Genomic DNA, 21,733 nt, shown 5'->3' on the forward strand with positions numbered 1-21,733 from the left:
CTTGCGCAAGAGGGCCAGTGTAGCTAGGGAAGGAATTTTTTTGCGTAAGAAAGCCCCGATGCGCAAAATGGCCATCGGGGCTTTTTTGCGCAAAAGAGCGTCTAGACTGGCCACGGATGCTTTTGCGCAAAAGCACTTTTTGCACAAAAGTGTCCGTGCCAATCTAGATGCTCTTTTGCACAAATGCTTTTAATGGAAAAACTTTCTGTTAAAAACATTGCGCAAAATCATGCCGGCCTAGACACAGCCTCTTTGTTTTTCCTGTTACATTCCAGCTCTGCTTTCCCCTGATATTTTTATACCCACTACCTGTTCTTGTTTTCCCCCCTCCCATTTTTTTCCTTCCCTCCTTCCCCCGGGCCCTTCCTTCTCCCCTATTTATTTTAGTTCTGGACATCCAATACTCTGGTCATCTGAAGAAGTGGGTTGTGCCCACGAAAGCTCATGATACCATCTACATGTTTTGTTAGCTACCAGACTATCTGTTGTTTTTCAAGTTTATCCTGTACCGACTAGATCAGCTCTCCTCTAAAGCTTTTGGCTCACAACAGTTATCCTCCAGCTGGGGGAACTGAGACATGGCAACAAAGTGACCAGCACCTGCTCTTGGGACTAGAGCCCAGAAGTCCTGGGGAGCTGCTCCTGCCTTTCAGCCCCTCTCCCTTTGCAGCCATGCTCTGGCTGGGGTGCACAGCTGGCCCTGTCGCAGTCAATCTGCCTTAACCACGACAGGGCGGCAGCTGTCACCTACAGCCAGCAAGGTCTGTGACAAACCTTGAAGCCACAGCTGGCGCAAGTTTCCCCCTGGGAAGGAATCGCAGCTGCTCCTGGATGAACGTTGCACTGTCTCTTCCTCGCTTCCCTCCCCTCCCCACCCCTGTGTCTCTAGCCGCCTTGTGCACTTCCTACATCTTTCCATGCCGCCTGAGACCAACCCCTCCCCCCACCTGGCCTTTCACTCTTGTGCTCCAGTCAGCCCCAGCTCCTGCCCCCTTAGCCCTGCACCCCCAGTTCTGTTCTTCGGTGGCAGACGGGATTGCTGGGACCATGGAGGCTGCACTGTACAGCCGGGCAGTGTTGTCCGGCCAGTGATGAGCTAAGCAGGGGTGGGGCTGCTCCGGGCCAGGATGGGAGACTTCCGAAGAAAATCCCAAGGCTGCAGGGAGGGGCAGTGTCCTTGTGGGCGGCCCCACAGCTTCACAGGCGATTAATCAGCTCCGCCCACTCAGTCAGCTCAGGGAAGGGCCTCTGGAGCAGTTAGTGGTACTAGGATGGCACTGGGGGGGCTGTGCTGCAGGGGGAAGGGTGCAGTTGGGTGGGGGGGGGCTCAGCAGAGATCAGCACTAACACCATAGCGCCCTCTATTGAGTCCCACCACTGCCTGGCCTGACTCCCAGGGAGAGCACCACAGTACCCCTGTGTGGCACTAGGGGGCACTGTGCCACAGGGGTTGGGGGCTCAATAAGAGGCTAACCGCGGTGTGATGATAGAGGGTGCTGCAGGGAGTGGCATGATCAGCAGGGGGCGCTCTCTCCTCCCAATCACTGCTGACCCCACAGCTCCACATTTCAGTATGGGCAATTCGAGTCTCCATCCCGTAACGTTTTCCTTGCAGTGGCAACTGGCCAAGGGATTTTCCATTTCCTGTCCTAACCCGTTGCTTGGCTGCTGCATCCCACCCAGGAGGTGGCTGAATTTCAGTTCTGGGTGAGCAATCCCTGAATAAACAGCTGCCGTGCCCCACCCCAGAGGTGGCTGCATTGCAGCAGTGGGCTGAGTGACAGTTCATACAAACAATCCTACAGCTGTGGAAATGGGGCTCATTAGGATCAATGGTTTGGCTACTGACAAGCTTGCTTTGTTTGTCTCTCAGCTGTTCCGAATTGCCCCCTCCTGCCCCGGTCTCTAGATACCACCTAAACTACACAACACCACACCGTACCCAGAGGCATACGGGGGAGCTGAAGCGCCAAAGACAATACAAAGCAGGAGCCACAAAGTTCTTCCTGTCAGAGATTTAGCCCCCCGTGGGTGCCCAGATGCAAAATTCTGCATTTGGATTTCAGCAGGGCAGCAACCCCAGTCTGTGACAGAGTGAGTTACCCGCACCCCCGGCAGGGAACGCTTGCCGGCATTCGGAAGCGGTTTGAATCTCCAGGCAGGCCGCCGTTTGTAACAACCTGCACCCCAAGACATGTCATGGGCAGAGGCTGCAGCTATGGCCTTTGACCCTCCCATTTGTGAACCCATGACCTTTGAATCTCAAAGCATGAGCCAGGGATTGAATCTGGGTCTCCTACAGCCCAGTCCTGCCCTGTGGGCCAGGTTACGAATCAGACTTGCACCGTGTGAAGACCAACTTAAATCCTACAGGAATGCAACTGCCACCTCAAGAGGTCAGTAAAGGGTAAGAACATCTGAGCTGCCGGACCAGGGAAGAGCAATGGCCCATCTAGCCGGGTATCCCGTCTCTGATAGTGGCCAGTGCTAGAGCTTCAGGGGAGTGTATAGAACGGGGCAATTACAGGGCGATCCCCCTGTCTTCCGCCCCCAGCCTCTGGCAGCTAAACATTAGGGTCGCTATGAGCTCCACTGATGGACCGACCCTCCAGGAACACCTCTAGTTCTTTTTCAAACCCAATTACAGTTTTGTCCTTCACACCGTCCCGTGGCAAGGGATTCCACAGGTTAACGGCACATTGTGTGCAGTAGTACTTCCCCTTGTTCGTGGGTAACCCACGGCCTCATCATTTCATTGGGTGACACCCTGGCTTCCGTATCACTGGAAAGAGCAAATGACACTCCTCGAGTCACTTTCTCCACAAACCTCCATCATTACCTCCCTTGGTCGTCTCTTTCTACGCGGAACAGCCCTATGCCTGGTACTCTCGCTTCATATGAAAACTGTTCCATGCCCTCGGTCATCTCTGCTGCCCTTCTCTGAACGTTTCCCGTTCTACTCTAGCTTTTTAGAGGCAGGGCAGCCAGATCTGCACACAGTATTCAAGGTGAGAGCACACCATAGAATCATAGGACCAGAAGGAACCTGGGTCATCAACTCCAGCCCCCTGGACTCACAGCAGGACCAAGCACCATCTAGACCAGGGCTACCCAACTTTGGAAGCCCCGTGGGAAGGGGGAGGTTGTGGAATACACAATGATACTCACAGCACATGCTGAGGGCCGCAACTTAAGTGTGGTTGCATATACATGCAAATACATATGCTAATATTTTGCAAATACATATGCAAAATATATGCACCAATAAATTTCACACTGATGGACATGAATGCAAAGCACTTCCCACAATGCCCGGTGCTCCTAGCACCTCCTCCGTGGGGGCTAGAAATGACAACACCCTGTACCTGTGTGCTCCAGCCAGCCCATGCACTTGCGTCTTTCACTGCTCACAATGCCTGGGAGATACCTCGCTGTTGTGGAGCGTGTTCCCAGTGGAGGCCGTGTTCAAAGGATCCCACCCGCCGGCTGCGTGTTGAGCCCTGTGTAAACCCAAACTGCACCGTGGGCTGCAAACAAACAGGCCACGGGCTGCATGTGGCCCAGAGCGCCCCCTATTGAGCCCTGATCTAGACCATCCCTGACAGGCTGTTAAATATCTCCAAGGGTGGAGATTCCACAACCTCCCCCTTCCCACAACCAATTTATTCCAGTGCTTGGCCACCCTGACAGGCTGGAAGGTTTCCTACTGCTCATTCATTGATACCAGGGCATGATGATTTTCTGTCCCTTTCTTCCACTGCTGTTGCTGACACGAACTGTGTAAGCTAAAGAGCCTGCAGCAGGAGGAGGCTTCGAAGTGTCTCACGTGGGCTGGAGGTCAGAGCTCTGCGCTAGCAGGGGCAGGGTCCCAGAGGATTTTGGTGTGAGCCCAACTTCAGGGAGTTGGGAAGTGAAGCTGACTTGCTAGTGTTAGTGTCCCCCATCAAATCAGCAGTAGCACAGGCCGTGAACAAGAAGAATCCCTAGCTCTGCGCTAGCACCACTCACCCGTAGTCCTCTCCACAGAAGGGCAGTGTCATTATTCCCATCAGACAGCTGGGGAAACTGAGGCATGCAGAAGGAGAGTGATGTCCATGGTCACCCAGCTGCTGAGCTGGGACTAGAACCCAGGGCTCCTGTGGCCCAGTCCACTCTCTGGTTTCATGGGACAAGGGATGCTGTCAGGGACTGGGGAAGGGGGCTGGTTTGCTACATGCCAGGACCCAGTCCCTGGAGCAATCTGCTTTGCATAGTGGGGTGAGGGAAGAAGGCTGGTGGGAGTGTGATGTTTTGGGGCTCTCACAGACCATCCCCTCTAGTCCTGAGTCTCCCCAAATTCTGAATGACCAGACCCTTGGCCTTCTCCCCCTCTGGAGGCAGGAAGGGCTGTGGGGGGGAGGTCACCCAGCAAGGAGTGGCTAGGCAGCTGGAGGTCAGGATGCTTGTGGACTGGCTACCGGGGTCAGGGCTTGGAGCCATTGCAGCACCAAAGTCCCCCCCCCAGTTCCAGGGCCAAGTGGTGACAGAACCCCTATTGTTCGACGCAAGACGTGAAACTTCACAGCCATGGGCTGGAGACAGAAGCTCCAGCCCTCTCCACTGAGCACCAGTTTACTGGAGGCACAGCTGCCCCTACTGGAGACTGAATCCACTAGCTGGCCCCAGGACGGGCACCATGTCAGACCCTGCCTCTGTGCCTCAGCCTTGTCCTGCAGAGCCCCTCCTCCTCCTCTCCTTCACTCACTCTGCTGAGGTCTGTAGGGAAAATGATCTGAGACCCAACAAACTCGCTTCATACAGAGAGGCCCCCACACAGCTCTGGGCTGGGATTGGCCTCTGTTGCACCCCAAGTGTCACCATCAATGGCCTAAAGGGGAGGGAAGAGGATTTGGGGGGGAGGAGCTATGCCCTTACCAATCAGGAAATGTGATTTACATAAACTCTCTGATTGGCTGGTTAGAGGTGATGTAAAGGCGCTCACAGTGGGCTGCAATTAATCCCTTGCTGGTTCCTGCAGGCCCCTATTAACTGGGGTTCTGCTCTGGGGGGCCTGCAAGAACCAGGCCCCAGAGCTGTTCCTGCAATCGACAGCGGGACCATGGGATTCAGAAGCCCAGCATAAAGACAAAGCACTCACTGGCTGCAGTTTTCTGAGGGGTAATCAGGGCCCTACACATGTAAGGGGCCTGAAATAAGAACGTCATATTGAACCCCTGATATTTACAGCTTGGGAAAAAATATAGGGAAGACTGGAGCTGAAAATTTTCCCCAAAACGTATTTTTAAATAATCACCAGGTTGGGTGGGGGAATGAAATTTAAGACATTCATGAGCAATGCACTGACCTGGCTTTGTCCTTAGCCTTCAGCAGACAGTGTCAGCAGTCAAACAGCAAACGGTCGACCTTTCTCCCAAAAGCTCCCTCGTAGAATCATAGAACCATAGAGCTGGAAGGGACCTCAGAAGGCCATCAAGTCCAGCCCCCTGCTCTAGGCAGGACCAATCCCAACTAAATCAACCCAGCCAGGGCTTTGTCAAGCCAAGACTTAAACACCTCTAGGGATGGAGTCTCCACTACTTCCCTAGGGAACCCATTCCAGTGCTTCACCACTCTCCTAGTGAGATAATTTTCCTAATATCTAACCTGGACCTCTCCCACTGTAACTTGAGACCATTGCTCCTTGTTCTGCCATCCGTCACTACTGAGAACAGCCTCTCTCCATCCTCTTTGGAACCTCCCTTCAGGAAGTTGAAGGCTGCTATCAAATCACCCTTATAGACACTTACAATTCATATCCCCCCCAATCAGGAGATGGATCCAGGTTTTGGGGGCAGCCCTGAGCTTGGAGTCCCAGTACAACTGTCTGTCCTTCCCCATCCCACCTCTGTCATCACTTCTGCTTTTATAAAGAGGAGAAACTGAGGCACAGATCGATGACTTGCTCAAATTCTCCCAGGTCTCCTGCTCTCTCCACAAAACCTCACTCCCTGCCTCCCCACTCCTCCCATTCTCCATGCAAGCTGCCAGCTGTGACTACCTATTTATATTGTGGGAGGACCACTGTAAACATGCCATTTGAACTGACTCAACAATCTGATGTGGGCTTGTGATGCAGGGGACCAGGCCCTGAGATTCTCTCCCGGAGGCCCTATGGTCCTGCCACACCCCACCCCAGAGAAGTCCTCCAAGCAGGCTAGGATGGCTGCAGGAGAAGGAGCCAATCAGGAGCCAGGAAGGCCCTATAAAAGGAGCTGCAAGGCCACACACCAATCAGTGCTTCTGGAGACCTCAAGGTGTGAAGACCGGGTGACGGGCTGGCTGAAGGAGTGTCAGCATCGTGGACAACTCTGTGTCAATGAGGCAGAACTACGATGAGGCTTTGAGATAAAGCCCTGAGATAAGGACGAGAAAGGTGTCTCCAGAAGGGTAAGCCTTGTGGGCACCATTCTCTATCAGAGTGGGGAACGGACTAAGGGACTGGACTCAGAAACACCGTACAGATGGTACTGAGATGGGACCCTGTTAAATGTGTAGCTGGAAGGCGTGTGACTCGGCCGGAAGGCAGAATTGCTGAAGAGGCTTTAAATGAGAAAGTGCAGGCATGCACACTCAGCCAGAGGGAGGCACTAACAAGACGTGGGTGTCACCCTGCTACAGGGCTCAACAGACAGATTTTCGTCCTTCTATATCAGTGGTTCCCAACCTTTTCCAGATGGGGACCCATTTTGACAATTCAGGAAGTCTTGGTGACCCAGGGCAATTAAAAAACGGGGGGAGGAGGGAGGACAGACCCACCTGGGGGAGATACTTGGTGACCCTTTTGAAATGTAATGGTGACCCATATTGGGGTCCCGACTCATAGGCGGGGAAACCCTAAGTCAGATAGAATAATCGAATCCTAGGGCTGGAAGAGACCACAGGAGGCATCAAGTCCAGCCCCCTGCTAAAAGCAGGACCAATCCCAACTAAATCAACCCAGCCGGGGCTTTGTTAAACTGGGACTTTAAAATCTCTAGGGATGGAGATTCCACCCCCTCCCTAGGGAACCCGTCCCAGTGCTTCACCAGCCGCCTAGGGAAAGAGTTTTTCCTAATATCCAAGCTAGACACACACTCCCACTGAAACTTGAGACCATTGTTCCTCGTTCTGCCATCTGTCCAGGGTCAGCCCAAGCCATTTTGGTGCCCCGGGCCTGGGCGCGTGGCACCGCCCCTGGGCGCACGGCACATGCGCTGCCCAGCCCGGCCCAGCCACCGCTGCTGGCGTGCAGCTCGGGGAGTGCAGGGCCCCGCGGCCGTGGGGGGAAGGGCGCTGCTGGCCGGCGCCACGGTGATGGGGAAGGCCAGCGCTGCGGGCCCCTTACAGCTGCCATCAGGCGCCTCCCATAAGTTGGCGCCTTGGGCAGCTGCCCGGCTCGCCCACTCCTTAGTTCGGCCCTGCATCTGTCACCACTGAGAGCAGCCTCTCTCCAGCCTCTTTGGAACCCCCTTTCAGGTAGTTGAAGCCTCCTGTCAAATCCCCCCTCACTCTTCTCTTCTGCAGACTAACTAAGCCCAAATCCCTCAGCCGCTCCTCATAAGTCATGTGCTCCAGCCCTCTAGTCATTCTTGTCCTCCGCTGGACTTTCTCCAATGAGTCTGCATCCTCTCTGTAATGGGGCACAGAATTGGATGCAATACTCCAGATGTGGCCTCACCAGAGCTGAGTAATGGGGAATACTCACTTCCCTAGATCCCCTGGCAATGCTCCTCCTAATGCCCCCTAATATGCCATTAGCCCTCTTCGCTACAAGGGCGCCCTGTTGACTCATGTCCAGCTTCTCATCCGCTGGAATCCCCAGGTCCTTTTCTGCAGAACTGCTGCTTAGGCAGTCAGTCCCCAGCCTGTAGCAGTGCTTGGGATTCTTATCAGATTTCTTTTGGCCCAATCCTCCAATTTGTCTAGGTCACTCTGGACCTATCCCTGCCCTGCAGCATATCTACCTCTCCCCCTAAGTGTAGGGTATGTCTACACTGCAGAGTTTTCTGGGGAAAACGGCCGCTTTTCCAGAAAAACAATACTTATATCCACACAGCTCTTGCATTCTTTGGACAGAAAGTCGAAAGAACGGAGGAGTTTTCCGACAGCAGTAAACCTCATTCTACGAGGAAGAAGCCTTTTTTCGAAAAAGCGTTTTCGGAAAAAGGTGCGCGTAGAGACGGAAGAGTGGTTTTTTTTTTGAAAGAAGAGGCCTCCAGCAAAAAGGACAAGTGCCCTGGTGGCCACTCCATCCACAGTAATCACAACTGAAATGCAAGAGAGTGTCCAATCAATGTGGACGCTATCTTTCGAAAAAGCAGCTCACTTTTTCATTGCCCTTTTGATGTGTGGAAGATCTCTTCCAGAAAAGCTTCTTCCGTAAGAAGCCTGAACTCTAGACATAGCCTTAGTGTTATCTGCAAACTTGCTGAGGGTGCAATCCATCCCCTCATCCAGGTCATTAATAAAGATGAACAGAACTGACCCTTGAGACACTCTGACACAAACCGCCAGCCAGACACTGAGCCGTTGATCACTACCCATTGAGCCCGATGATCTAGCCAGCTTTCTATCCACCTTACAGTCCATTTATCCAATCCCTACTTCCTTAACTTGCTTCCAAGAACACCGTGGTAGATCGTATGAAAAGCTTTGCTAAAGTCAAGCTATATCGCTCCAGGAGAGGTGTGATTTTCTTTTTCAGAAAATTGTTGTACTGGTACCATCTCTGGACAGATAGGCTGGTACAAAGGAACATTACCTCAGGATGGCTTATTCTCCTTCCTATGCAGAAATACGTATTCCAGTTTACGCAGACTTAGCAGAAAGTGGTTTTGTGTATAATATTGATGGATAATATGGAGGTTTATTCTGAAGCATTTAAAAAACTTTCTTTTGATCAATTCAGATTTTCATATTTGCACAATACTTATAGGGTTCCAGAGAATGGGAGGCTCAGACAATAATTATTTAATGACTGTAGACACAGATTCAAAAAGTTAAAGCTTTTTAACCATTATGACAGTGGTTCTCAAGCAGGGTCCATGTTCCCCTGGGGGTACGCAGATGTCTTCTGGGGGTACATCAACGCATCTAGGTATTTATCTGTTTTACAATAGGCTACATAAAAAGCGCTAGTGAAGTCAGTATAAACTAAAATTTTTATCGGCAATGACATGTTTATATACTATCCCCCGAAATGTAAGTGAACCATTTCTCTTCCAGTTGATTTGCAAAAAGGAGGAAGTGAGCAATTTGTCAGTAATAGCGCACTGGGACACTTTTATATCTTTCTGCCTGATTTTGTAAACAAGTAGTTTTAAAGTGAAATGTAACCTGGGGGTGCGGAAGACGTCCGACTCCAGAAAGGGGCACAGTCATCAGGAAAAGTTCTGATTTATAACACAGATTGCCACTAAACTGTGAAACTATACAAATGTCCTTAAATCAAACCCTTTTTTGGAATGATTAAAATGCTACTGGAGGTGTATTTATTTCTGTGTGTTTTGTTTTTGTTTTTTTGCGGCAGCAAGCATTATTTATTTTGAAAAAATGAATTAAGTTGAAATTAACTAGAAGCAGCCATGCCTAATGGACAGAGCACAGGACTAACAGCCAGCCACGTTCCCCCTTGCTTTCCCAAATGGAAAATGACTAAGGGTATGTCTACACTACCCTCCTAATTCGAAATAGGAGGGTAATGTAGTCATACCGCAATTGCAAATGAAGCCCGGGATTTGAATTTCCCGGGCTTCATTTGCATAAAGCCGGCCGGCGCCATTTTAAATGCCGGCAGTTCGAACCCCGTGCCGCGCGGCTACACGCGGCACGGAGTAGCTAGTTTGGATTAGGCTTCCTAATCCAAACTAGCTGTACTCCTCGTGGAATGAGGAGTACAGCTAGTTCGGATTAGGAAGCCTAATCCGAACTAGCTACTCCGTGCCGCGTGTAGCCGCGCGGCACGGGGTTCAAACTGCCGGCATTTAAAAATGGCGCCGGCCGGCTTTATGCAAATGAAGCCCGGGAAATTCAAATCCCGGGCTTCATTTGCAATTGCGGTATGACTACATTACCCTCCTATTTCGAATTAGGAGGGTAGTGTAGACATACCCTAAGATCACTTAGCATTCATATAAGTGGGAGTGAAAAGGAGGCCAAATGCTGAAGTCTTTACGCAGGCCAAGCTGCCGTTCACTTCCCTCTGGGATTGTCCCAGCTCCGAGTCCTGCTGACGTCTATTGCAAGACTAAGATTGGCTTCAATGGGAGCAGTACCAGGCCTTAGAGTAAGCATGGGGTTCAGGACTGGGCTAGACCCTATTGGACAGCATGGCTACCATCAGGGCCAGATTAACTTTTCTGGGGACCTGGGGCTCCTAGGCTTCTTCTTGGGCTCTCTAAATTCTGGGGTGGGACCAAAATTTAGGGATCTGTGTGAGGGAGGGGACTGTGGTTTGAGGCTCAGGGCAGGAGGTGGGGTGGAAGTTTGGGCATGGGAGGGGGCTCAGTGTTGGAGCATGAGATCTGGGAGGCTGAGGTTAGGGTATGGGGGCTGTGACAGGGGGTTGGGGTGTGGGTGCATGCTTACCTGGGGCATCTCCTGTTTGGTGTTTGTGGGGGGAACAGGTGGTTCTGCATGGCCCATGCTTGTAGGCACCATCCCCACAGCTCCCATTGGCCAGGAATTATGGCCAATGGGAGCTGTGGGTGGCAGAGCCGGCAGGCAGGGACAGCACCGTGAGTTGTGACCCTCCGCTCCCATCAATTCCTGTTCCAGGGGCAATCAAGTGAATCCCTCCCCACACCACGTGCAAAGTCTGGCAGGAATCTTGCCTGGTTTCATTGCCACCACTGACTCTCCAGACAAAGCAAATCTCACCCAGACTTGAGGTGTGAGGGAGGTTTGCTTGGCTCTGAGACAGCTACCCAGATCTGAATGCCTCAGTAGCTCTGACAGGATGCAATGAGGTGGGCAAGATGGAGCGGAAACTGGCACCATGGGCCAACCTTGGGTTCTAGTCCCAACTCTGCCAAGGTGTGACATTGGGTATGTCACGTCCCTGTGCCATGCCTCAGTTTCCCCATTGATGAAAGGGGGATGATGACATTCAGTCCACAGCCCAATCACTTTCAAGCAGATACATGTGGCTTTGAATGCCTTGGCCAGCCCCAGTGCTGCCCTGTGTGCCAACCTTCACCTACTGGCTACTGCCAAAACCACAATAGATCTTCTCCATATTAGGGACAAGTCAGCTGGGAGAAGTAGGGTAAGGAGAGGGCTGGTGGAGGTAGGGGCTCCTGGAAGAGCTGAGTCTCCTGGGAGAGTGGGTGGTGCAGGGGCTCACAAATTGTGGGGGAGGTGACAGATAGAGGAAGGTCAGGAAATCGATGTGCCCTTCCTGATCTCGGTCACTGTGTGTCTGGGCGGCGCCCGGCCCGACGGGCCCTGATCTCGGTCACTGTGTGTCTGGGCAGCACCCAGCCCGACGGGCCCTGATCTCGGTCACTGTGTGTCTGAGCGGCGCCCGGCCCGGCGGGCCCTGATCTCGGTCACTGTGTGTCTGGGCGGCGCCCAGCCCGGCGGGCCCTGATCTCGGTCACTGTGTGTCTGGGCGGCGCCCAGCCCGACTGGGCCCTGATCCTGGTTGGTCTCTCGGCAGCCCCTGGCACAACGGGGCCCTGATCTGGGTAGAAGCGGGTCAATTCTGTTCCTCGCACAAGGCAGGGCCCTGCCCTCCATGGGGTCTATGCGGTGTCTGGTATAATGTGGGGCCTTGATCTCGGCGGGGGCGGGGTCTGTGCAGTACCTGGCACACTGAGACCACGATGCTGGATGCGGTGTAGAAGTGTTACTGTAATACACCCGATGATCCAGGTCTGACCCTTAGTCTTTTCAGTTACAGGTCACCTGTCGAGTTAAAATCTGCATCTGGGAGTTTTCGCTTCTGAGGGGGAGGAGGGACCTTTTTTCACCCCTTCTAATTTTTTTTCCTGGCTATACTTTGCATCAGAAACTTGGTGCTTTTCTATCTCTACTTTCCCCTGGAAGACTCTTTGGAGGACTGGAGAGCTTAGGGCTTTGTCTTCCTGTGGCAAACTTGCACTACAGCCATGTGGCTGGATTACATCCTCCCTGGTGCCAGAGACGTGGACCCCCAGTGGCTGAGAGAGGGAGGTGGCTCTGAGCCAGGCCTTCTGAACCTGGCGTTTGCTTCCGATCACACACTTTTTCATTGAAACACCTAATGAAGAGATGGGAGAAAAGTCCTCTCTGCTACAAATCCAACAGCCCCTTCTTCTTTCAGTCATGGGTAGAAGGAATCAGCACCACTGGGTCACCAAGGAGACCTCTAGGATAAACAAGATTTGATGACTCTGAGTGCGAAACAAACAGAATTAAAAGAAAATCCAAACCCCAACCTTTCAGGCCTTTTCAAGTAGAACAAAGGCACAGAGCCGACTCCCACCAGGACACAAGCACAGGGATGGCAGTCAGCACCCTTGGATGTGACACCTCACCAACACCCTGCGCACTGAAACACATGCCCGCACGGTAGCGGGCTGTTCTCCGCTGGACCAGACGCGAAGGGCAGCATGGCATGCTTAGGAGTTGCCTGTCGGGGGCATCTGACCAATGGAGCTCTACCTGTGAACCAGAACGATTTGGGTTGGATCCCACGCAAGCAGCGGAGAGCGATCGGGGCGGGGGACACGTCCGACTCCAACAGCACAACACAAAGCCTGGAGAGCGATGGGCTGGTTCGGGGGCAAGCCCCAGGCCAGTTGAACACAGCCAGAATGGGCATCTATTATGTGTATTACAGTGGAGCACAAGAGCCCCAGCCTGGAATCCCCATCGTGCCAGGTGCAGCACAGACACAGAGAGATGGGCCCTGCCCTGTTCCCTGTCTCTCTAGCTCCTCTCTGCCCCCAGTCCCAGGGCAAAGGCCTCTGTTCGGAGCCACAGGCCCACTATGCCCTGGGGTTGGGGCCCCCCATGGTGTGCGGATGGAATCATGCCGGCCCAAGGGGCTGGTGCAGAGCAAGAACCGTGGAGGCGAAATCTCCAAGGCAAACGCAGCCTGAAGGATCACTAGGCTGCCCAAAGGGGAATTAGGGCTGGGTCGATTTCAAAGGTCTAGTTTAAAGCAGAAAAAAGAGGCGGCCAGGCGCAGGCTGCAGTGGAGTCTGCTCCAACTGTGGGGATTGCTTGAGAGAAACACCCCCTTTGCTGTCCCCTGCCCCCCAAGCTCCAGGGTGGGGTGGAGAAAACTGGCTGCACCTTCCACACCCATCGGCCCTTTTCAGGCCGTTCTGTGGGTCCAGGCCCTGTGTCCATGTTGTGGGGGGAAGGTCCTGATCTCGTGTCCTGTAGCTGATACCAGTCCCAGACAGCTAAGTCCCCACAGCCCCCCAGACAGGACCAGTTGTCCTGAGACTTTAGGGACCTTTTCTGCTCTCTCTTTTGTACCAGGTATGGGGCCCTGACTCCCACACTGATTTACACTAGGTTGAGTGGAAGAGGAATCAGCCCCCAACTCTCAGACATGGATCAGCACCAAGCACGTTCCACCCCCACCTTTGTGCAGGGACTTGGGGCAGAGATAAGGGTATCTGAAGCCAGAACTGCATTTCCCAAGTTTCCCCCAAGATTGCAGTTTGCTTGGTAATATCAACATGATGCTTGGGGTGCGCCAGCTCATGCAGGGTCCCCATGTGCTGACAAGTGCGTGTCTGGGATCAGCCTGACCCACCCGTGTATTCGTATCAGGTATTCGGATAATAAGAATGTGTTTAGACTTTAGGGAAGGCTGCCAGCACTCATCTGACTTACAACATCTGTAATCCCGATGGTAAGGCAAGATCTGCGCTGAGGATGTTAGGTCCTGTCCAGCAAGGAAGGCCCAGCCATACCAGATGGACTCTTGTGAAACTTTAAAGAGGACAAAAGACTTTGTTGTTTCATCTTCACTAGGAGGGGAGGAGAGTGGACTTGCCTCCGATTAGTGGAGTCTGCAGCTCAGAGAAGAAGCAGGGAGGGAAATTTAAAAAACCCCCAAACCCCTAACCAGAAGGAAATGGATCATTTTGAGGCTTGGACTCTGTGGGTATGTCTACACTACCCCGCTAGTTCGAACTAGCGGGGTAATGTAGGCATACCGCACTTGCAAATGAAGCCCGGGATTTGAATTTCCTGGGCTTCATTTGCATAAGCGGGGAGCCGCCATTTTTAAAACCCCGCTGGTTCGAACCCTGTGCAGTCCGAACTATCTAGTTCGAGCCCCGTGTAGCCGCGCTGCACGGGGTTCGAACCAGCGGGGTTTTAAAAATGGCGGCTCCCCGCTTATGCAAATGAAGCCCGGGAAATTCAAATCCCGGGCTTCATTTGCAAGTGCGGTATGCCTACATTACCCTCCTAGTTCGAACTAGCGGGGTAGTGTAGACATACCCTGTGAGACAAGGATTACTGGGCATAAGCAAGAGATCCCCGGTGCTTAGCCTGGGTTAGACCTGAAGGACACACAGAGCTTGCTTATTACAGGAGCCTCTATTGCTTCTTGAGATAGAAGATTGGAACTTGTGTGTGTGTGTGTGTGGGTGGGTGTGTGTGTCCATCCGTCTATCGGCTTTACTCTTGCAAAGAATTCTCTTGTTTCTTTTCTTCACATAATAAATCTGCAGATACACATTGAACCTCTCTAATCTGGCACCCTTGGGACTTGACCAGTGCCAAACCAGAGAATTTGCCGAACCAAGGGAGGTCAATATTGTCTAGCAACACTTCCATTGCTTACTGGGCTCTTAGAAGACATTTAGGGGTAAATTAGAGCTAACTAACAGCACAGAACAGGCGGCGAGGAGTCCTGTGGCACCTTATGGACTAACAGAGGTACTGGAGCATAAGCTTTCGTGGGCAAAGCCTCACTTCATGCAGAACACTGAAAGCCAGGACTGGAGGCTGTAAGCAAACATGATGGTGTCATATAAAAAGTCATATGTGGGGCCTGCAGCTCAGCAGGCTGGGATGGAAGTTTCCATCCTTGCTGTACACAGCCTGGTAGAACCTTGGAGTCTGTAAAAAGAAACCGCAGCTGTCCCTTATCAGCTTTAACGCATGCACTTGAGCTGGCAAACTACTAAAGCGGTAAACAAGTGTGACCTTGGTCTCAGCTCATAAGAGTGATTGGAATGGCATTGAGCCAATATGCGCACATCTGGTAAACAGCTGTGCTATAACTAGTGTGGGGAATCCCATGCCCTGGTGAGTCTCACCAGGGACCTAGACCTCGGAGGGTGCCCTGGATTGCCCCAGATGGAGCCACGTCCACTGCGGCCCTGGTGCGAGGTGAGAGGAACAGACTCCCCACAGACTGAAGGGATGTAAGCATTTCTAAGTGCCCGTTACTCATTTATGCATTGCTCTGCCTGCGCTTATTGATGTGTCACTTTGCAGTAGCTGTGTAACCATTTGGCAGTATTAACCCTGTAATAGTAGCGACGTAGTGAGATTAATAAAAGCAACCATCCCTAATCAACTCTGTGTTGAAGCGAATCCATAATCGTATTTGGCCAGGGCCCTGTGAGCTGACAGATGAGACTATGGGAAACTCGGCCACACCCATGATAAGTGGAAATTAAAATCCGGACTAGAGAGGTTCAATTTGTAGTTTATTATAGGACTAGTGATGAGCATTGTCTTTGGTGCGAGAGCTAAATCAATTTTCCTGGAGTAAGTGGTGGATCGTTTGGGATTAGAAGTAACTTGACTATTGCTGGGATTCTCAGTGTTAGGGACCATCTATCGCACAGGTAGGGGCACGTGTGTGGCGAGAGATTGGACTCAGGGGGACTGTCTGTGACTCTCTATCCAGCCCATGATAGGGCCTGTGGACTTCACACATGATAACAGATCTAGGTACAGAACTTGCAGCCAGTTTGGGGTGAAACCCAGCTCCCAGCAAGCTGCCCAGAGGGTGGAATCACACTCCAGAGCCAGGACAGGACAGCCTGAGCCTGGCACAGGTGTGGCGGGATTCACAGGGCTCCAGCTCAGATCAATGGACAGCGCCTGACCCCAGTGTCAGCACACTTTAAACTGGACACAAGCGTGAAAGAATTAACACGATGGGTGAAGCCCAATCGGGTGAGGGTGAGGAGGGGAAGGTCCCCTAAAGAGAGCCCCCCAGGTCAGGGGCGGAGACCTCTGCTCGTACGGTTTGATCAGGTGCCAGGGAAGGAGAGGTGGCAGAGCCCAAAAAGGAGAGCACCACAGTGGAACTGGCCCGAGTGCAGCACCTGGGAGCCCACAAGCACCAGGAACCTAGGGGGGAAATGTGGAGCCGGGAAACTGAGGCAGCATTGGAGTGGGCCCACCAAAGGCGCAGTCAAAGTCAGCGAGAGGACACGGGTGGCAGCTCACACAATTAACTTGAGCAGTAAAGGGAACTTCCCCAGCCTGCGAGTCCAACCCCACAATACAGGATAGTGGGAAAAGTCTGGCCCATTTACACAGACACTCACTGTACAGAAAAGCTCCTGTCCACGTGCCAGAGACACTGCGGTTTGCACAGTGTTCCAGCGGATACACAGGCGCCTGCCTCTTCACTAGATTGATGGGGAAAGCCAGACAATGAGGTGGAGGAGCAGAGATGAATGGTACCTGACGGGGGTCACAATTTAAAGATGTCCCCCCAAACAGCATCACTCACCTCTCCTCTGGCACACACACCCTCCCTCCCGCTCCCCAATCTTTGCTCTCTTCATGGGCATAGCTTGCAGGTGGCACCCAGGGAGAGGGCCTAGCTGGCAAACCCCAACAAAAATTGGGGGAGACACATGAGCCCAGGGTCCACACCCCCACGCCGTCACCTCTGTGGGGGAAGAGGATACTGAGGAGTATAAGAAACTTAATGTAAATGGACTGAAAAGGTTTTAGATTAGTCCAAGGCCCGCTGCTCGAAGTGCAGAACCCTCCGAATGTTCAACAAGTGGCATGTGTAGAACTGTATACTTGTAAGAACATGGGTAAGGGACTGGGCACTGAGGGTGATCATGGAAAATTGCTTGATCTGATGGCCCAGGAGCAATTATTAGAGGTAGTTACAGAGGAGGTGAAGGCAGCCATCCATGACAACAAACCACCTACAGTTTTAGAGGCTGGAGAAATCACTGCTGAATATGTTGAATCAAGGGTCCATTGGCGTGGGGGGCAAATTCCAGAGGGAAGGGAAGACCGTCCGTGCTCCCAAGCTAAGAGAGAGGACTGGAAATAAAACTAACCCAGCCCAAACTTTTATGACATAAAACCCCCAAGGGAATCCAGGGTGAAAAGCAGGGGGGGCCAATGGGGGTCTATGTGTGGCCCATAAAATGTTTTATTCACTGTTGTCACGTGCAGGGTTTCCTGATACTGCTGGTTTCTGCCCACCTCGTTTTTTTCCTACCGGTGTTTCTAAAGTGACACACACACATAAAGGCAGGGCCCCGGACGTGAGGTGTGTGCAGACTGCACACAGCGCTGCCTGTGAGAGCCGGGCGTGCCCGCTGCAGCCAATCACAGCGTGGCCACGGTCCCATCAGCACCCCCGCACATTCTAGCTACGCCAGCGCAGTGAGCAAAGCGACCTGATCCCAGGAGAGCGCCTGGGTTCTGACAATCTTGTGGCCCAGTGACATGAAGGAGGCTGCTCATGTGGCCCATTCACTAGCCTAGGTTGCCCGTCACTGGTTTAAATCCCCCTGCCAAAATGGAAGGCCGATATTCTGCCATCATCATGGGACTCGCAGCAGCCTAAACCAATCTTAACCCATCCCTCCATGCCTGGCTCTATTGAATGCCACTACCAGCGCCCCACAGGCAGCAGAAGGGCAGGAGGAAACTGGATCAGGACTGAGCCTTGAGAGAGGAATGAAGGTTCTATTGTGAACGCTAAGGGAAATGGCGTATGTTGTAAGGGGCAAAGGGACACCGGCCCAAGCCACTTTTATCAAGCTTAAAAAATGACTGGTCCTGTAGCACCTTAGGGTCTATCTACACTAGCCCCTAGTTCGAACTAGGGAGGCTAATGTCGGCATTCGAAGTTGCAAATGAAGCCCAGGATTTAAATATCCCGCGCTTGATTTGCATCTTCCCGGACGGTCGCCATTTTTGAAATTTACAAGTCCAGACTAACTGCCCGCGTCTACACGCGACAGGGACCCAGTAGTTCGAAATAAAGCCCTAGTTCGAACTACTCATTATTCCTCCTGGAATGAGTTTTAACAGGTAGTTCGAACTAGGGCTTTATTTCAAACTACCAGGTCCCTGCCATGTGTAGATGCGGGCAGTTAGTCTGGATTTGTAAATTTCAAAAATGGCGACCAGCCAGGAAGATGCAAATCAAGCGCGGGATATTTAAATCCTGGCCTTGATTTGCAACTTCGAATGCCGACATTAGCCTCCCTAGTTCGAACTAGGGACTAGTGTAGACATTCCCTTAGAGACTAACAAAAAATATAGACCGTGTGATGAGCTTTCGTGGGCACAACTCACTCCTGATGACATGACACTGTCTATATTTTGGTTAGTCTCTAAAGAGCTATAGGACCACTTGTTTTTTAAGCTTTTTTTTTAGGTTACAGATTAGCATGATTACCCCTCTGAGACTTTTGGTCACAGAAGTTTTTCTGAGCGAGGAAACCGGTTTCCTGGTGAGCATTTAGCTTTGGCTAGATGCCCCAGGATTGTACCTCTGGCCAAGGTGTACTTCGAAGGCAAGGCTGTTGAAGGAGATATTGTGTGGGCATTAGGAATCTACTCCCCACTGCTGTTTTAATTGGTAACAACACTGTAGTCATACCTAGCTGGTTCATATCACAATCCCCTGCTGAGAACAGTCTGGCTTTGCCTTGGCTGTGGACAGCAGGGGGCGCTGCCAGGCATGGGGTGAAAAGCAGGGTAAAAGCAGGGTAGCTGGGCAGAAACAGCAAGTTCACTTGAGACCGACAGACCAAGACAGGGAGATGGAACCAAAACGCGCTACAGAGGTGTTTGCCAAAGGGGCTGTCGATATTGCGAGGCCTCTACCCCAGACCTTCCTGGAATGGAAGGAAACATATGGACTGGTTGTGCTGGATTCTGCCAGCAGCTCTAATAGAAATGCTGAGAACAGTTACTGCCCGAAGCACTATTTCAGCAGTCGGTTTTCTCCAGAAAATCTTATGCCTATGGTTTTCAAGAAGCTGCAGGCAGGGATGTCAAGGAGTAGTCATCTAGACAATTAACCAATAAGTAATCTAGACAATTAACCAATTACCAATAATCTACCCACATTCCCCCCCCCCTTGTTGCCTCTATCTATAGGGAACTTGGACCCCACGGACAGGGGCTCCTGCCACCCCACGCTGCTGCCTCTGTATCAGGCAACAGGCAGCTAGTATGCAAAGGGAGCTGGTTTTTAAACTGGCTCCCCTCCTGTCACCTCGCACTGCACCCTCTGATACAGAGGCGGCAGCATGGGATGGCAGGGGGCTCGTTGGGAGCGCACTGGCTGCCAGCCCCATCCCCGGGGACTATCGAATAGTCGTGTAACAGCAAAGTTTTCATGCAGTTACAGACTATTCAATTCCCCGATATCGAACATCCCTAGCAATGGGAGTTTCATGCAGTGAGCCATATGAAAACTGCAGCCTGTCAGCTAAAGCTTAATCATCCGGTAGGAAAAGATCCAATGGGAGAGCTCGTGCCAGGGCCCCGTGTCTGCACTGAACAGATACACGGCTGGGACAAGCCTGGCTCACCTACGTGTTAGTATCATTAAAACAGATGTCAGGCGATAAGAACGTGTTCAGGATTTAGACTTTCAGGAAGGCTGATGAGGTGCTGCTGGTGTTCATCTTGCTGAGCACACCTGGGCCCCTATGGGAAGTAATCTCTGAGCGTGTGCAGTATGACGCGAGACAAGGAAGGCTCATCCACACCAGACGGACTCTGGGGAATATAAAAGTGGACACACGGTGTTCACTCGCCTCCCCTCCTCCCGAAGATGAGCCCCGCAAGTGGATTCCTCCCATCAGCAGAGGGTGCAGCTCAAAGCAGAAGCAGGGAAGGGAATAAACCCCCTAATACGAAGGAACTGGATCACTATGCAGCTTGGACTCTGGAAGTTAAGGGTAACCAGGCAAAAGCAGGAGGCCCTAGACACAAAGGACACACAGAGCTTGTTTATTATGGGCGCATCTATGATAGGAGTTACTATAGAGAACTTTCTGGGTGTCTGGCTGGGAGTCTTGCCCACATGCTCAGGGTTTAGCTGATCGCCATATTTGGGGTCGGGAAGGAATTTTCCTCCAGGGTAGATTGGAAGAGGCCCTGGAGGTTTTTCGCCTTCCTCTGTAGCATGGGGCACAGATCACAGCTGGAGGATTCTCTGCATCTTGGGGCCTTCAAAGTATTTGAAGGCTTCAATATCTGAGATATAGGTGAGAGGATTATTCTGGGAGGGGTGGGTGAGATTTTGTGGCCTGCACTGTGCAGGGAGTCAGACTGGGATCATAATGGTCCCTTCTGACCTTAAAGTCTATGAATCTATGAATCTATTACTTTTTAAAATATAAGCTTGGAACTCACTTCTGTGTTGGTCACCTGCTTTAACTCTCCCATTGCCTTTTCCTATGTAGAGCCTCTGGGTATCCTGCAGTAAACGGGCAAGATCTGAAGTGCAATTGACATGGGTAGGCGACTGGTCCTTGGGGACTGGGCGTGACCTTAATATTGCTGGGCTTCTTAGTGTCAGGGGTTCCCTTCGCTCAGGCAGCTGCGCCGGGGTGGCGAGTGAGGTTGGCGTGCTCAAGGGGACCATGCGACTCCATGGCAAGGCCGTGATAGCACCCGAGGAGTAACCCTGGGATGGTGAGGCCTACAGATCGCATCGCAACCAGTGTGGGCTTGCACCAAGGTTGTTGTCCTGCTCCTGAGTCACGGCAGGGCAGCCTTACAGAGGGACTGGTGGGGGTGGGGCCCAGACCGATTCTGACCTCGTTCAGGGCCCAATCCTGAGCCACTGACAGCAGCTGCATGGGAAGCCAGATTCACCCTGACACATTGATTGGGTAAAGCAGGTGTAACTCTCTCCGAACCAGACCTCTACCCTCCATGCTCCCTGATTTTCCCGGGCTCCTGGGGGCGGGCTGTTCGAGCTCTCCCGGCAGCAAGCAGCCTGGACTGACTTTAACAAAGGAATTAGGGTCTGGCTCACTCCCCACTCATCACTGAGTGCTGCTCCCCGATGGTCATTTTGGCTCCAGCACCCTGGGCTTCTTTCCAGTTCCCAGCCTGGGCAACCCAGACCCCAGCTGGATTTGAGTGGAGGAGAGGCTGATGGAGAGAGCCAGCCAACGTGCTGGGGAAGGGGGCACAGAGGCACTAAGCAAAGCCCCCTTTGGGCTCCCACCCACCAGGCAGCTGAGCCCCTGGCAGCACTGGCCCAGATGGTACCAGCAGGACCAGTCCCTGCTGGGCCCAAATTGTTTACTCGTGTTGGGGGGAGGGGTAGAGCTTTTTCCACACAGCCTCCACACTCCAATGAGGACACCTCCAGCTATGCCCCATCCACCCCAGCAGGCCAGACGGGGGTGGGGAGAAAGCTAATAACTGGTGCAGGTTACTCCTTTACAGCCTCCTCCTAGGGGCATTGTTATTACAGCCCAGCTCCCGCAGCAATGCTGCTGCACCTACC

General features: G+C 52.4%; 1 protein-coding gene across 2 annotated transcripts in view; it reads right to left on the bottom strand.

Annotated features, from left to right (window-relative positions):
• Positions 1–21,733, bottom strand: part of DLL3 (delta like canonical Notch ligand 3) — a 332,834-nt gene that overhangs the window by 146,647 nt on the left and 164,454 nt on the right. The window contains exon 9 of one of the 2 annotated variants that reach the window (XM_075915296.2): positions 10,113–12,367. The exons of the other annotated variant lie outside the window; for it this stretch is intronic. Within the exon in view, the coding sequence (XP_075771411.2) occupies positions 12,353–12,367 (15 nt within the window). The 3' untranslated portion in view covers positions 10,113–12,352. Of the gene's footprint in view, positions 1–10,112; positions 12,368–21,733 lie in introns of those variants that run through there. 2 annotated transcript variants of the gene reach the window in all.

This window comes from Pelodiscus sinensis, chromosome 18 (genome assembly GCF_052426305.1).
Source record: "Pelodiscus sinensis isolate ZL-2025 chromosome 18, ASM5242630v1, whole genome shotgun sequence".
NCBI classification, from domain to species: domain Eukaryota; kingdom Metazoa; phylum Chordata; order Testudines; family Trionychidae; genus Pelodiscus; species Pelodiscus sinensis.